Consider the following 16372-nt stretch of genomic DNA (forward strand, 5'->3'; position numbering starts at 1 on the left):
GGAACCTCGGATGGTTGCGGATCCGGTGGCTGAGAGCCGCTGGACGAACCAGCTTGCCGATTCAGCACCGTGAGGCGGAGGTCGTCTCTCCGTAGCTTCACAGCCGCCTTCTTAGGGTTGATCAGCAACGGAGGGCGGCATTCCCGGAGAAACGCCACACGACCCCGCAGATCCGCAAGAGTCAAACTCTCGCAAGCAGAGCATGTCCCTCCCACGAAAGCCGCCTCAGCGTGCTGGAGACCCAGACACGAGAGACAACGATCGTGTCCATCACGAGGACCCATATATTTGCCGCATCCAGAAGTCGAACACGGACGAAAAGACATCTTTAAAAAGACGCTTAACGCCCGTGAGCAGTGAACGGCTGTCTTTAAAAAGACGCAAGTTCAACTGCAGCTCTTTTAGGGAAATCACTCTTTCAAATGTGTAGTTGATGAAGCACACAGGGAGGAGAACGCACACACTCAACTAAAGAGAGTGAAAGCGATCACGAAGATCAAAAAGGTGGTGGAAACACTATGCGAGCCCCGCTGTGGTGCCTTCGCCCAACCAACTAGCACGCAGAGATCTATTCCAGGTAAGAGAGATAAAGCAGCTTCTCGTGAGCAGTTTAGTCTGCCAGCTTTCGAAGCTAAAAAGCTGATTTGATAACTGCACCTGCCGCTCATTAAATACCTGTGCGGCGGGGCGGCGCCGGCAGATGCAATTATCTGCATGCCAAGTTCATTGGCGTTTTAAAAGTTTCTCGAAGCAGATAGGTCACCCGCGAAGCGGTTCCCAATTCGTCGGTCACGACGTGACGTCGTAGTGACCGACTGAAAGGGAACAACTTACATTATATCCGAGTCTTACTTGGTCAAAAATATGTAGAAATATAGCCTATACGAGTAAAAAATTACAGAACAAAAATTTTTAGCTCACGCGGACTGAACAAAAAGCCGTTAATTAAGCGGACTCTCTGCAACATAGTGGACGGGCTGAAACAGTCGAGTTGCAGTTGATTTTCAATGTTTATAATGTTTCACACAGATACTGTTGATGAAAAACTTTCATATCTAAATGTCCAGGTAAGAGTCAAGTGTTCAGTCAGTTAATAATACAGACACCACAGTTAGTATTATGTCATCTTAGTTTCACTTTTGCATAGTAGGCTATTACATTCTGAATAAAAAATGTACGAAAAACAAGTTACTCTCTTAACTCTTGACTATTTTGCCTTTATATGAAAAACAAGAAGCTATATATGAATTTAATGTGAAAAGCGCAGTTACTTGTCATCCATGCGGTTAAGCTTCTCAGTGCTGCTGCTCATTGGTTACATAACACTTCCCTACTATTCGACTATGAGGTTCATCGAATCGTCGAATCCTCGACTATAAGAAGTCAGCCCCAGACATTAATTAGTTTGGCACAGCTATAGTTTGTCTACAAAAGTAACTTCAAGAATTTATTTTGATTTTATTGAGAATTTATTGATTTTCACAAAAATTTCAAAAAATGCCTTGGAAAATGTTCTTCTAAAAATATATAAACATACAAATACATCAAATGAAAGAACAGATCCTCTGCTTTCAAACAAACAATAAACAAACAAACTAACAAAATGGGAAAAACGTTTTATCCTATCTATATTTTTCTATAAACTCTTAAATTTAATGTTTCTTTAAAAAAAAAAAAAAAAGCTATAATAATTGCATTTTTTGTGAAGGAAGTTTTGTTCGCGATCAGATTCCGAAAGATTATCAAAACATACACAGAGTTTAAAATGAGTAAATAACATTTTGGCTGCAGTTGTTTCATTATAGTGGATAATCACGATATTGCAGATTAACACAAAAATTCTTCAGAAATATTTTCTCTTAATTAACGAGATAACTCGTCAATGGAGGGGAAAGAGTTAAGATCATACTAGTTAACATTTCAGTCAAGTGTTTCAAAACTTAGTGTGTAATAGTGTATATTTATGGCTTAATGTATATTTATACTCTTTCTTCTTGTTTCTGACATAACAGCAATTGAAGTTCATGCACACACTTCATCAGTTCCTCCTGCTCAGCAGTCCACCTGCCAAAGAATCCAACTTTCAAGCTGCCAAAGGCCTCTTCGGGAGTACCTTTGCTTTTCAGTAGGTGACATTTTCAACAAAGTACAGATGAAAGATTATTTAAAAGCTCTGCAATGATGCTGATGCAGCTATTAACCACATATAAAAAGAACAAGACAAAGGTAAAACTGGTCACACAGAGCTAGTAAGCTTTTGACACCTTGAATAAAGTCTGGACCACTTTGTTACTTTTCTGGCCAAGGATTAGGACACGAACGAAAGGCCAACAGACAGACGTTAAAGCTGCATTCAGACTAGCAGCGGCTAGCAGTAGCAGAGAGATGAAATCTCATTGATTTCAATCGAAGCTTGGCAACTTCAGGCGACACAAGCGACAGTGACCGTTGGTGACTGGATGGGGCGTGTCCAGTCGCACGAAAAATTTGAGAAATGTTTAACTTTATGGAAATTATGAGCGACTTTCGGGAGCGACTACCAATGAGAATGAAGCAGTGGAGTTCACGTCATCAGAATTTCGTCAGTTACTGGAGTGGACGTTACTCGTTTGTTTATGACAGTTATGAAGTCTCTTATAATGTGAATGTACCTTAAGGGGTGGATGCAACTGAAATCAGTTATAATGAAAATAGACTGACATAATTCAAAATGGTTCCACCTTCAAAAAATTACATAGCACTATTAGACAGCACAAACATTAGTGAAAAATGTGTGAAGACATCATTACAAATCAAAAGCACAGCTGTACAGACACTGTATAATAAATGTACTCAATTTTGTTCTTTTTCATGGATCACACATCGAAAACTGGCACTCCATTTTGAGAAATGGTTTGGTTGTGGCTTCAAACACAAGGCTTCAGGTATTCAATTATTGTGAGAATATGCATTTGTATTACCTACAGTATGGTGTCTATAGTCCTTAAAGGAACACGGCCAGCTTTTGGGAAGTTAGTTTATTCACCGTATCCCCCAGAGTTAGATAAGTCCATACATACCTTTCTCATCTCCGTGCTGCATGCTAGCTGAAGCTATTTACTTCCAGTCTTTGTGCTAAGCTAAGCTAGCTGGGGCTGCGTCAGACAGAGTTACAGCACGCATGGAGATGAGAAAGGTATGTATGGACTTATCTAACTCTGGGGGATACAGTGAATAAGCTAAATTCCTAAAATCTGGGCGTGTTCCTTTAAGTTTTCAAAGTTTAGAAAAGAAAAGCAAGTAAAGAAAAGTGTTGAGGGGAAAGATGGTTAAACTTAAAAATGATCAAAAAGAAAATGTATGCATAATACGTAAGGTGTGCAGGACGAGAATTTGTTTAAAAGTGCATATTTTTTTATTTTTGGTGCAAAAATGACAATGGTTTTGCTAAATAAGACCCTTATGCCTCGGTTGGAATCGTTTAGAGCCCTTTAAAGCTGCATTGAAACTGCAATTTTAAACTGTATTGAAAATGTAAACTGTTGAGGTCCAATAAAGTCCACTACATGGAGAAAAATCCTGGAATGTTTTTCACAAAAACCTAATTTCTTCTCGACTGAACAAAAAAAATTTTTTTTATGAAAGTGAAATATTTCTTTAAAATTAGAACATAGTGATGCGCACTTGCGTTTTTACATCACACTCGTAAATACATTTGAGTGAAAACCAAAAAATATGTGAAATTTGTAAAGGTTTGCGACTAGATGTATCTTTGCAATCACTTTCAACTGATGTTTCACAGTAATTCAATGAAATACTAAAACATTGTTTTGTTTGCAGCTCCATGGCGCTATCTATGGCATTGGAATCTATCTCAGTCCATTATCAAGCATATCCTTTGGCTACTCAGGTCCTAATACCTTCTTCCAAGATATTTGATAGTAACATTTACAGTAACTGTGGCATGAATATACTGTATGTCAGTAGTTTTAATCCTGTTCCTGGGGCTCACTTCTCTGCACATTTTGTACTGTACGTCTCTTATACCGATACACTTACCATGCGTCCCAATCTGCATACTATCCATTCTAAGTAGTATTTGAAATTAGAATTAGTATGTCCCAAATCATAGTTGGTAAAATGAGTATTTTGGTGAAAATTTGAAGTGTAGATCCATGAACACTCAAACGCCTGATATTACTCATGCACAACACACCGCAAGAGGGCGAAGTTTAGTTGCGCTGCCAGTATTAACAAATTAAATAAATAATGTGCCACTGAAATAATAAATTAAACTACTAAGTTAACATTACATGACAAATAATGAGTGAAGAAATGCTTGAATGTAAAGATGTTTGAATTTCTTAATGATCATAACATCTGTAAGTTGTCACTTCTGTTTTGCGTTTGTATATCCCAATGTGTGCATACTGTGTTCTGCACTCAACAGTATGTACTTCCCAACACAAAAACAGTACATACTATTAGGGCATATTATAGACTGTTTCATCGGATGCACATGCGGTGACGCGATACGCGTCTGGTCTGAACTTTATTTCCAGTTTCAGGTTTTTAATGGTCTGACTAGTTGCTAAACTAACAATTGTTTTAATTTCCTAGGTAATCTACGTGTTGTTTATATTGCTTTTTATATAAATAAACTACTTTAAAGGGACTTTGTTTTTATTTATTCTTAGCAGCGTTTACCGGAAGTTACGTGTTGACCACGAAAGCCGCTTGTTTATGTTGTTACTGCTGAAACCGTCTATACCACGGGCCTGTTGAATGCTTTATTCTGATTGGTTGAGAAATGTTCCATGGGTGTAAAACGCACACAACCTGTCATGTCTTAAAATAATTAACTCATAATTGACTCCGGTCCTTTGAATTATTTGAAAATAATGCACACCCGCAGCGTAACTCCGCTTCACGCCGTGACGCATTACCACCTTGGGTGTGCATTATTTTCGAACAATTCAACAGCCTGTCATCAATTATTCCTTACGTATTAATTGGCGAATTGGGACGCAGCTCCAGTTCAGTTCATGGAGCTCTCATATAATGATCTGATGATCAGAGTCAAGTGTGTTAGATAAGAAAGACATACGAAATGTGCAGAGTGGATCCCTGCGAACAGGATTGAAAACACTGCTGTATGTATTATAAAACAAAGTAAGATTAAATTAATATTAACAATTTTATTTTCTCATTTCTAATATTTTCTACTATATTGTACCTCACATGTAATTGTCATTGTGGTTTTTTTTAAATAGGGATGAATAAAAAACAGCAGAAAATTGCTTCAAAAGATGAAACTGCTGCCAATAAGTCCACCGTTCATTTGCAGGTATTTATTTGAACAGTTTAGTTCTTTATTCACACAACTTTCATTACCTGATACTGTTTGACGTAATAGTTGCAATGATTTTATTTTTGTAATATTACTGTATATCTTTCTTTTAGTCACAGAAAAAAGGCCAGAACCCACAGTTTCTGCAGAGTCGCAACCTGAAATGCATCGCCTTATGTGAAGGTTCACATTCTTGACCTTACTGCACTTAACACAGATTTACACCATTTTCTTTCTTGTTAATGGTCTTTCCTCTTCTTTATAGTTATTACATCTCCAGACCTGCACAAGCATGGTGACATCTGGGTAGTTCCAAATACAGATCATGTCTGCACACGGTTTTTCTTTGTGTAAGTGCATTTAAAGCTCTTTAGTTTTTTTTGTAGCTCAATTGGCAGAGCATTGCATTAGCAGTGCAAGTTCATGGCTTCGATACCTAGAGAAAAAAATAAATATACACAGTACTGTGCAAAAGTCTTAGGCCTCCATGCCAGAATTAGATTTGTTGTTTTTGCAATGTTATAGTGATCATATATATAATTGTTTCTCAGTTTCTTTAATAATATACATCCAGAAAATACAGTAAATGTGTATATAGTATTAAAAACTGTATAAGAATGTAAACTGAAGTTTTTAGGGTAAACTCCCCTTCAGGGGCGTTGCACAAGATCTCGGGCCCTATGCATAGGCAGTCCTGAGGGGACCCATGCCCTACCCCATAATATATTTCCGACTTTTCAAGGGCCCTCTCTTCCTTTGGGGCCCTGGTAATCAGTACTGGTTTTACCCCCAGTCCGACGCCCCTGCTCCCCTTCCACTTGAGCAATAGCAGGAAAGGATCTCTTAAACCTAAATAAATTAAATCCTAATTTTTCATTTTAAAGAAATTAGTCTTTATACTTCATTCTGCTCAAAAACGCTCAAGATGAGTTTAGTCCCAAGAGAGGTCACACTAAACACAGATGATGCCTAAAGAAGACATTTAGTCCGGAAAATGTATATATATTTTTTGTACATATTTCCTGTATTTTCTGTTTGTATAAAATAGATGGAAAAACAAGTATGGATGGACATTAAAACTTCTAAAACAAGTGGTGGCCTAACTGTGGGTTTACACCAAATGCGAAGCGTGCAATCACATCGCGTTGCTGGCTCTAAATAACTTGTGGGATTTAACTTCGTTTCATGTGAATTTTTCGCTCGAATTGAATATTTTCAACTTGGGCGAAGACGCGTTTGATGCGAATAGCGTATCGCCCCACACAAGGACGCGTCTGATTCTGCCAAATGCATGAATTTAAACATAAATGCTTTTGATAAAAGTGTCTGGCAAATGTGTAAATGTAAGTTTTAAAGGTGCACTGTGTAACTTCCAGAAGGATCTCTTGATAAAAATGCAACATAATATACATAACTGTATTATCAGTGGTGTATAAAGACCTTACAAAATGAACTGCATTGTTTTTATTACATTAGAATGAGCCATTTTACCTACATACAGTACACCACTACCCAGCGTCATGTTTTTACAGCTGCCATAAATGGAGAAACTGTTCTATAGAGCAGTGGTTCCCAAACTTTTTCAGCGTGCGCCCCACCTTGTGTATGGTGCATTCCTTCGCGACCCCCCCAAAGAAAATTTGTGACAAAAAACTGTTCTAAAACTCAACATTTTTTAAAAAAAAAACATTAAATTATACAAAAAATAGTGCTTTTGGTTAGTAGCCTTATTTTTTTTAGGTTTAATTTAGGGCTGCACACTTTGGGTAATTTTTTACCACTGCGGTTATTGATGCTAATATTGCGATGCGCGATTATAATAAATGGTATCATGAGTCAACTTGATGGGTTTTAAGGAAAATCCATACACAGTTTAGTGATAATGCTAAAGTGTGTATTTGTAAAACTAGAAATGTTTTCGTATTGCCACGTGATGTAGCAACTGCTCAGTGTCAGTAATCCTAAATCCAAAATACCGCCATACAACAAACGTAGGGCCCTATTTTAACGATCTGAAACGCAAGTGCGAAGCGCAAAGCGCAAGTGACTTTGTGGGCGGATCTTGGGCGCTGTTGCTATTTTCCCAGTGGGAGAAATAACTCTTGCGCCAGGCGTAAATCAATAAGGGGTTGGTCAGAAGTAGGTTCATTATTCATAGGTGTGGTTTGGGCGTAACGTCAAATAAACCAATCAGAACGTCATCCAACATTCCCTTTAAACGAAAGGGCGCAAGTTCCATGGCGGTTGCTATTATTATGACGGATTTACCAGGCGCACGCCAGGAGTGGTTCACAGCCGAGGAGACCCACGTTCTTGTAAGAGCAGTCAAAGACAGAGAAGTTGTTTTGTATGGGGATGGGAGAAACCCGCCCAAATCAGCGTCGGTTAAACAGGCCTGAGAGGAAATAGCCACAGTTGTCTCATCAGCTGGCATCCCCATCGTTGCGCCAAGCGCTACAATGAAGTCAGGAGACGGGAAATTCCAAGCTTGCCAGCATAAATCGGGCACGCCGTGTAACGGGAGGTGGATCTGCCTCTACACAGGACCTGACGCCAGCAGAGTACATCGCTGCGTCCACCCTCACCGCTGAAAGGGTTTGGGGGCTTTGAAATCGGACCCAAGAAACGCAAGCAAGGTCCAACCCCAAAGTACACTTACAAATCAAGTTCATGTACATTAAGGGTTCTTATGAAACATTTTAATTATTATTTACATAAAATAAATGCAATACAGCTACACAACAAACTTATTAAAATATTTTAATCGTTATTTGCATGATAATTTTTTAACGCAGCCACACAATAAATAAAAACTATCACCACAATGCTCACCACTATGATTTCCCTTATCTCATGTGTTAATATTTTTTATTGTAAGAATTTATGATTTGCAAAAATAACTGTTGCATCTGTGTAGATTAGATAAGCAAAGTGTGTGCGCGTTGCGCACGATATACATTATGGTCAAGCATGTGCCCTTAAAATAGCATAATGAACCACGCGCAACTGCAAAATAGCATCAGGGATGGTTTGCGCCGTAACACGCCTCCTTTTTGCGCTGAACCGCCCAGGGAGTGCAATTTCATTCCCTAGTTTGCCAACGTGCGTCTGTGGAGGGAAAAACCCGCTGTGCGCCGGTGCAAAATACGAATGATATATGCGTCACTGACAAATCAATTGCGCTGGGTGCAAGATAGGGCCCGTAGAGTTTTTTTTAGCTACCAGATCACTGTCAACCTCCTCTGCATCCATCTTTGCTCTGGTATTTCCGCGTTGCGCACACACAATTGATGACGCACGCCACACACGTGCACTGCCTTTTTTGTTCGTTTTTCTTTCTTTTTTTAAACAGCAAGGAATATCATCAAAGTGTTATCAGAAAGTTTGTGTTAACAAGTCCACAAATTTATTTATTTAATAAAATTGCAACATTTTGCTGTAATATAATCGCACAGGCGGACATCGCGATTGCGATGCGATTAATTGTGCAGCACTAGTTTAATTACACAGAATTCATCTTGCGGCCCCCAGTTTGAAAACCACTGCTATAGAGCATGTTTTGTCTCAGAAGATTACATGTTTGTCCTGTGGCGGCTACTGTAGCATCTCTATGCATTTTGAAAGGGAGGAATGGGCTGTTGAATGAGCCGTAGGTTGCAATTCACAATCTCGCTGCTAAATACCAGTAAAATCTACACAGTGTACCTTTAAAATAAAAATATCAAACAGAATCAAATTTGTATGTCTTTGTGGCTAATTTCGTTTTCATTCTTTGTGTTTTCTCTTATTTTAATAGTTATGAGGATGGACAGGTAGGTGACACAAGTATAAACACACAGGACCCTGGTATCAACAGGGAGATCCTTCGAGTTATCGGCAATCAAACAGCTACTGGATAAGAGTTTCAACACAATACAGCTGCCTTGACCTCTTTCTCAAAGCTGGACATTTGAGCATAGGAGGCCAATACCATATGTATTTTTGGTAACCACACAACACACACGAAACATGGAAAAAGAAAATCCACAATCTGAAATACACTATTTGTACTATTCCCCTGGGATATACTGTATATTTACACGGGCTATTCAAACTATTACCATTTTGCTAAGTTTATAAATAAAAGGTACATTTTAAAAGAGCATGGTACGTCTCTCAGTTCAACTGACGGACTACTTATTTTTTGTAAAGAATACGAAACATGAAAACACTTTGAAAAATATTTTGAGACTTTACTGGAGAAAATACAATAATCCTGTGCGGATATGCGCCATCTGACCTTGTTTACTAAGAGTTGTACTTGTTAAAGTACATTGATTTGTGTACACAAAAGGTGTCTATATGCACTTTATTTTTCTTAATGTATGATATTGGTTTCAAACTTCCATATAATCTTAAATGCCTTTCAGAGACTGAAGTATTTCTTGTTTGACAGTGCTGAACACAAGCAAGCAACTCCTGATGTTGAAGACATTGTATTTAGAGCTGATGACAGGTGGTTACATCTAACATGCCCAGCTGCTTAAAAGTAGCTGTCAGTTTACAATTTCTAAAGGTGTCGGTTTAGAACTTGTCCAGATGAATCAAAAACCTACCACTTCATCGAGTATTATTTATTAAAAATATCACTGTAACATTTCGTTTTTATTGAGGAGTGAATATATTAATTAAGAAAAAAGAGCAAGATAAAAATCGAAAAACAAACAAACAGTCAATATATTTGGCAGCAACAACTAAAAATATGATGCATGCTGATTTACATTTTTAAACAATTTGTTTTTCTTTGGTATGGTTAGAGAATTTTTTATAAAGGGAAAAAGTCGGCACCCAACTGTAAAATATCTTTGAGTATTTCAATATAAATCTTTTTGTAAGGTGATTTTAAGGCAGAATAAGTGTTTGCTGCTTGTTGTTTATACATTGTAATGTATTAACGGAAAGGTCCAAATGTGTGAGTACTCTGTTCAATTTTATAGTGATGTTTAGAAACCTCTATGGTTGTTCACTTTACTTTCCAAACATAAATTAAATTGTTGAGTTCACTAAAAAATCTCTATAAGAATGAATGAAGGTATAAAGAATTTCTATATAAAATTTGGTTGCAAATTCTTTAAACTGAAAAGGAAATGCAACTTTTACACGTCAAAATGTAGCACCACAAACATTTTCTCACGTTTCATTTGTGGGCAGAATTATGGGTTTTATTAAACAAAAGGCACATTTAATATGTGGTATTGGTTATTTTGTGTGCAGAGAAACATTTTGTTTTGTTTTTTGTTGTTATTCCAATATAATTCACTTTATTCAAGTGATGAAAATAGTAACAACTTAACATTACAATAAAATTAAAGTCAAAGTAATAAAGCATTGTCAAGTTTGTCATTACAATAAAGGATGTAAATTGATCACAGATTTATCACATTTAGTATTCGTCTTTAAAATCAAAAACACAATTATTATAATTGTCCCAAGGTTACTACTTAAGTTACCAAGGTTAGCAAATTATCGATTATAAAATATTTAAATATCTAAACATTGGGGTTCTAACATAAATATATGCACACTTATAACTGTATATCAACAGCTTACTTGACAATTTTTTACTTTACCATAATCGTGATAAACAATGTTCATATGTGATTTGTTTGAATTGTTTTGTACATTTTCCACACAATTTGATGAAAAAATCATGCTACTTAGCATTTGGTGCCTTATCAATATAGATTTAATGGCAAATATATGACAATACAGTCATATATCAAAATACTGTACATAGTGTAAATAATGCCACTATGACACGGAGGCCAAATATTTTCTGTAGTATGTTTTTACTTTTTCTTTATTTTGCCAACTGATCAAGCTTTTTGTCTTTTTACAAGTTGTGGAACTAGCAGCTTATGTACCCGTTTATGTTCATTAAATCCAAATTTGTCTAATCCATACACTTTTGTCCTTTCTCTTTCTAGTTGAAATTATTTAAAACCAATGCAAAATGTTAACGTATGCAGATGTATAATTTACAGATGTTCCTTGATCCTCCTTTTCCAACTGCAAAAACTGTTCATTTTAGTTCCAACCATAAAATGTATATGGTATTTATGAAGTGCTCCAGATAGATAATGTACTGTAAGTGTTGTGTTATACATTTCTGCAAAAATGTTATGCATCTTGCAAATCAATGCAAAGACCGGCCTATTCAAGTTTGCCAAAATTTACGGCAGTGATCATTAATAATCACAATACTAGCATTCAGCGATCAATTATTTCGGAATTATATTGTTGTCCATTGCTACTAACAAAATTTCAGTGTAGATGTGTTTGTGGTCTGCTTAGTGTTTCATATGACTAAGCAGAAATATAAGCTAATCATTTTGTTGCAAATTAATATTTGATTCATTTTGTAAGATATATATCACCTTGTTTTTATCAGCGCTTATAAAATGTTTGTTTGATAGTGACTACAACAATTTCCACTTCGTCATTATAATTGTACAGTGTTTGTGTTCAATCTGTATCATATTTGTAAACATGACACTTTATTTAATTATATTAAATTAAATTAATGATACTGCATAATTATAGTAAAAGCATTTTCAAAATTCCTTGATTCAACCTAATGTCACAATTTTACAAACGTAACAGTAGTGTCTAGAAAAAAAGGAAAAAAGTACTGTACTGTACTGTAACTACAACAAAAATGAAATTATTTACAATACTTTACAAATTCAGTTTCCCTTAATTGTTTACATATTGGTCCATGAGATTTAGAAATGTTAGAAACAAATCAAACCAAATTTATATACATTCATATAACCATAAATTCTGAGTTTATTGTGTACTGTTCTACTATGATCATACAGATGGCAATCACACTTTAACACACTTGTATACTTTTACTATTGCTTTTAAATTACTTTATATTTTACTATTTAATTTAATTGTAAATACATTTTCCCACTGTGATTGTAATACGCTTAGTGTCTATTGCATATCAAATACTACTGGATACTTACTTTAAAGTATAAAATAAAACCACACACAAAAAAAATCAATAAATCCCTTTTGCTTTCAGTTCATCTTGTACTCGTTTCAGGTATTCTGGATCTGGGTAACCATAACTAAAAAATAATAATAAAACACCATTACAACACCCTGTTTCAAAACACTGTTAAAGGATTAGTCAATTTTCTTTAAAAAATCCTGATATTTACTCACCGCCATGTCATCCAAAATGTTGATGTCTTTCTTTGTTCAGTCGAGAAGAAACTACGTTCTTTTGAGGAAAACATTCCAGGATTTTTCTCATTTTAATGGACTTATATGGACCCCAACACGTAACAGTTTTAATGCAGTTTAAAATTGCAGTTTCAAAGCAGCTTCAAAGGACTCTAAACAATCCCAAACGAGGACGCTGGCACGTCACAGGACCGAAGGAAGACGAGAAGTTGTGGTTTAAAAGTGCATATTTTTTATTTTTCTTGCCAAAAATGACAATCGTTTCGCTAGAAAAGACCCTTATGCCTCGTTTGAGATCGTTTAGAGACATTTGAAACTGTGTTGAAACTGTTAAGTATTGGGGTCCATTAAAGTCCATTAAAATGAGAAAAATCCTGGAATGTTTTCCTCAAAAAACATACTTTCTTCTCGACTGAACAAAGAAAGACACCAACATCCTGGATGACACGGTGATGAGCAAATTATCTGGATTTTTCTTTTAAAAAAATGGACTAATCCTTTAAAACTAATAAATAATAGTCACTTGAATTAAACTTGACACCTAAACACTTGAACTGTTAACTTACTTTGTTGGCCCCCCAGTACGAGAGGTTTTATGGTGAATGTCGTTCCAGGTCACTACATTATTTATTCCGGTGGTAGAAGAGCGACCAACGGTGAAAGTGAGTCGTTGATTAAATGCCCTCTCCAGAAGCTTCAGTACTTTCCTCCCCTCTGTCGAATCAGGGAGGTAAGCTGTGCGGGATGCTCCATGGTAACTCTGGCCTGGGTTTGGGTGCTCTTTCTGCAGGATATATTAAAATGTAATTTTTTTTATTTTATTATTGGGGCAGAATATTACTGTACAGTATATGCATTAGTAAACTTACCCCCTGAACTCCATTTGGTATGTAGTACTTAATTGTGATTGTTCCATACTTCTCATATCCAGGTAAAGATGAATCATCTTTAGAGTAATTCATAGTCCCTTCTTTTGGTTGTGTACCCGTAAGACTGCCATATATCTCTCCACAAATTGGACAAGCGGGTTTTACCTGGAAAGCACTTTTCAAACAGTCTTTGCAAAAGCAGTGCTTGCATCTAGGCAACATTTCACAGTCTGCCTTTCTGATTGTTTCCAGACAAATGGGGCATGTCTCCTCTTTGGCTTCGACTATTTTTTTCTCTTGCATGTTAGGTGTACCGTAGTCTTGTGTCGTATTTTGGGTTTGGTTCCGTGAAGACCCTTGAGCATTCAAATATGTCTCAAATGTTTCAAGGCTAATGAAGCTTCCAGTCAGTATAAGTCTTGTTTGATCTCTACTGGTTTCAATGAGGATTTCTGGGAATTCTGCATTTAAACGACTTATAACTCTTGGATTGAAGTTGTATGTGCGGGTTTGTAGCCCTGTTGCCGTTTTCTGATATAATGTTATGAACTGTTCTCGTGCAAGTTGAGCAAGAATGCCGTCTCCGGTCATAGACGAAAAGGCCACATGTCCTTTGTTATGTGTAATGGTGACATTATTCCTTACAATTCTTTTAAATGCCTCAGATTTTTTTTCTTTTATGTACTGCATGACAATTTCATCAACCTCAACAGGTTCAACCGGTGGTGAGGTCCGACTTTGAGCTGATCCCAGACCTGCAGAGGTGTAGTTTCTGATATTCTTCTCCTCTTCTGAATGAACACTATGTCTATTATATGGCGTTTGCCCAAATACACACTTCAAAGCATCGTCCACTTCTTTGAATGTGCCACTGACAAAAAGGCACCCATCCTTATCTGCAACTTTAACATTCTTGCCTTTAAGTGCATTTCGAAATGAGGGATCGATCTGAAAAATCACCTCAGTAAACACCTACACAGAAGCCGAGAAATATAAAAACTGAAAGAAACAATTTGGAGTGCTGCAAGGATGACGTACAAAAATACGTCATCCCTGCGGCACCCCACTTGGAATAGAATTACAACAGGTAAGTAAACGCTGCACATTTACAAATATTTATGTGACCCTACCTGTAATAGCCAGCTAAAGTATTTTTTTCCAAAATAAAATAATCCTAAATAATGTAAAAAAAAAAAACATTCTGTAGCTGTAAAAATAACCTTAGTATATTTCAACTTGATTGACTGAGTAAGATCATGTCAAAGATTAATTAAAATCGAACTCGGATGCTGATTATGAGACTTAGCCTGGATTTCACAGACAGGGTCACATATCATTTAAAACTTATTTATAACCCCAAACAAAGAATCTAACGTCTAATCTAATCTAATCTAACTGTATAATGCTTTTAGATTCGCAGTACACTTAGATGGAAAAACACATTTTAATCGTTTATAGGAGCACAGCGCAGTAACTTAATTTACTTACAATGACTTATAATGTCTTTAAATGATAAAAATATAGTTGGCTGGCAGTGAGTGGAGGATGTATGAAGACTCACCTCTGGTAATGGCGAGTTTGCCATCTTTTTTCACTATCGATGGTGCTCTTCAAGTTGTCAGGGTAATCAAAACAATACCAGTATTACACAAAACCTGCCACAGACTAACTTACATACGGTAGCAGTCAGTGAGCACGCTGTCGAAAAAAACATTCATTCGCGACCATAAAATAAGGAAAATATCAGCACTTTACTCTAATGTTAAACTGTGAATTCAAATGATTCACTCTTTTTGAATAAGCATGCGGATTTTAACTTTCATTTCTCAACCAGGAAATCATGTGTCGTCAAGTGCGTCGTTTTCATAAGTCATTTCTATCCGTATTCCCGCCTCCTGCGTCAGGATTGGTTAAGATGCTTACAAGCCGTCGGCGATTGGATAGTAAAGTAAGCCACAGCAACAACATGGGCACGTTCAAGTTCAAAACTAAACGCAGCCTAGTAAACAAGAAAAGTCGCAGCTAAAATATACATGAGCACAAGAAACAACAAACGTAGGGTTTAAAGTTCTGTGAATATAGACATATTATTATCATTACATGAGATTTGTAAGGCTTTATGCTAAAACACACTGCCAGAAACAGTTTACAGCGTTGGAGAGAAAAATATTTTAAACATTCCACTGGGGCAGTAACATTAAAAGGTCCTGCACGAATAAAAATGTAAAAAAATGTACACTTGAGTACTATTAGGAATGTTAAAATATGAGCAATGTCTAAAATACAGCAAATGTGTCTTTTGAGAGTTTTTCATTTTAAACATTGGCAACATTTCCCAATACAACTGAAATGGCAACTGTGTTTTGTAGGTGATCAGTAATTCAATACAACGTGTTTCTGCTTTTGTCCCATCTCTTCTCTATATTAAATTGGCTTCTGGAGCGTGGTTAAACAAGTATATAATTATATAACTGCAGTAAAGCCAACTCGATATAGGGAAGGAATGGGGCAAAAGCGTTAACAATCTAACTTACATAATATATATCAACCTGCAAAACACAACTTTAGATGGATAATAAAGGGGACATTTCACAAGACATTTTTTAAGATGTAAAATAAACCTGTGGTGTCTCCAGTGTACATATGTCAAGCTCTAGCTCAAAATACCATATAGATCATCATTTATTAGAGTTAAAATTGCCACTTTGTAGGTGTGAGCAAAAAATGCGTTTTTGGGTGTGTCCTTTAAAATGCAAATGAGCTGATCTCTGCACTAAATGGCAGTGGTGTGGTTGGATAGTGCAGATCAAGGGGCGGTATTTTCCCCTTCTGACATCACAACGGGAGCCAGATTTCAATGACATATTTTTACATGCTTTCAGAGAATGGTTTACCGAAACTAAGTTACTGGCTAGTTCTTTTTCACATTTTCTAGGTT

General features: G+C 36.5%; 2 protein-coding genes across 3 annotated transcripts in view; one reads left to right on the forward strand and one right to left on the reverse strand.

Annotated features, from left to right (window-relative positions):
- parp8 (poly (ADP-ribose) polymerase family, member 8) overlaps positions 1-10039 on the forward strand; it is a 60019-nt gene extending 49980 nt beyond the window's left edge. The window contains exons 20-27 of one of the 2 annotated variants that reach the window (XR_012365499.1): positions 2013-2119; positions 2846-2924; positions 3820-3889; positions 5253-5326; positions 5443-5512; positions 5595-5679; positions 9126-9313; positions 9765-10039. Coding sequence is in view for 1 of the 2 variants with exons in the window: in XM_073860961.1 (XP_073717062.1) it covers positions 2013-2119; positions 2846-2924; positions 3820-3889; positions 5253-5326; positions 5443-5512; positions 5595-5679; positions 9126-9228 (588 nt within the window). In the remaining variant the exon portion in view is untranslated. Of the gene's footprint in view, positions 1-2012; positions 2120-2845; positions 2925-3819; positions 3890-5252; positions 5327-5442; positions 5513-5594; positions 5680-9125 lie in introns of both variants that reach the window. The other variant, XM_073860961.1, reaches the window with a different exon arrangement.
- Positions 9764-15322, reverse strand: LOC129440559 (uncharacterized). The gene is made up of 4 exons (XM_055199952.2): positions 14996-15322; positions 13435-14406; positions 13132-13349; positions 9764-12447 (listed from the first exon to the last, which is right to left on the reverse strand). Exons 1-4 carry the CDS (start codon positions 15017-15019, stop codon positions 12378-12380), a joined length of 1284 nt encoding a protein of 427 aa, XP_055055927.2. The 5' UTR covers positions 15020-15322; the 3' UTR covers positions 9764-12377.
- Between the last annotated feature and the right edge of the window lie 1050 nt (positions 15323-16372).

Source organism: Misgurnus anguillicaudatus, chromosome 22 (genome assembly GCF_027580225.2).
Source record: "Misgurnus anguillicaudatus chromosome 22, ASM2758022v2, whole genome shotgun sequence".
Classification (NCBI taxonomy): domain Eukaryota; kingdom Metazoa; phylum Chordata; class Actinopteri; order Cypriniformes; family Cobitidae; genus Misgurnus; species Misgurnus anguillicaudatus.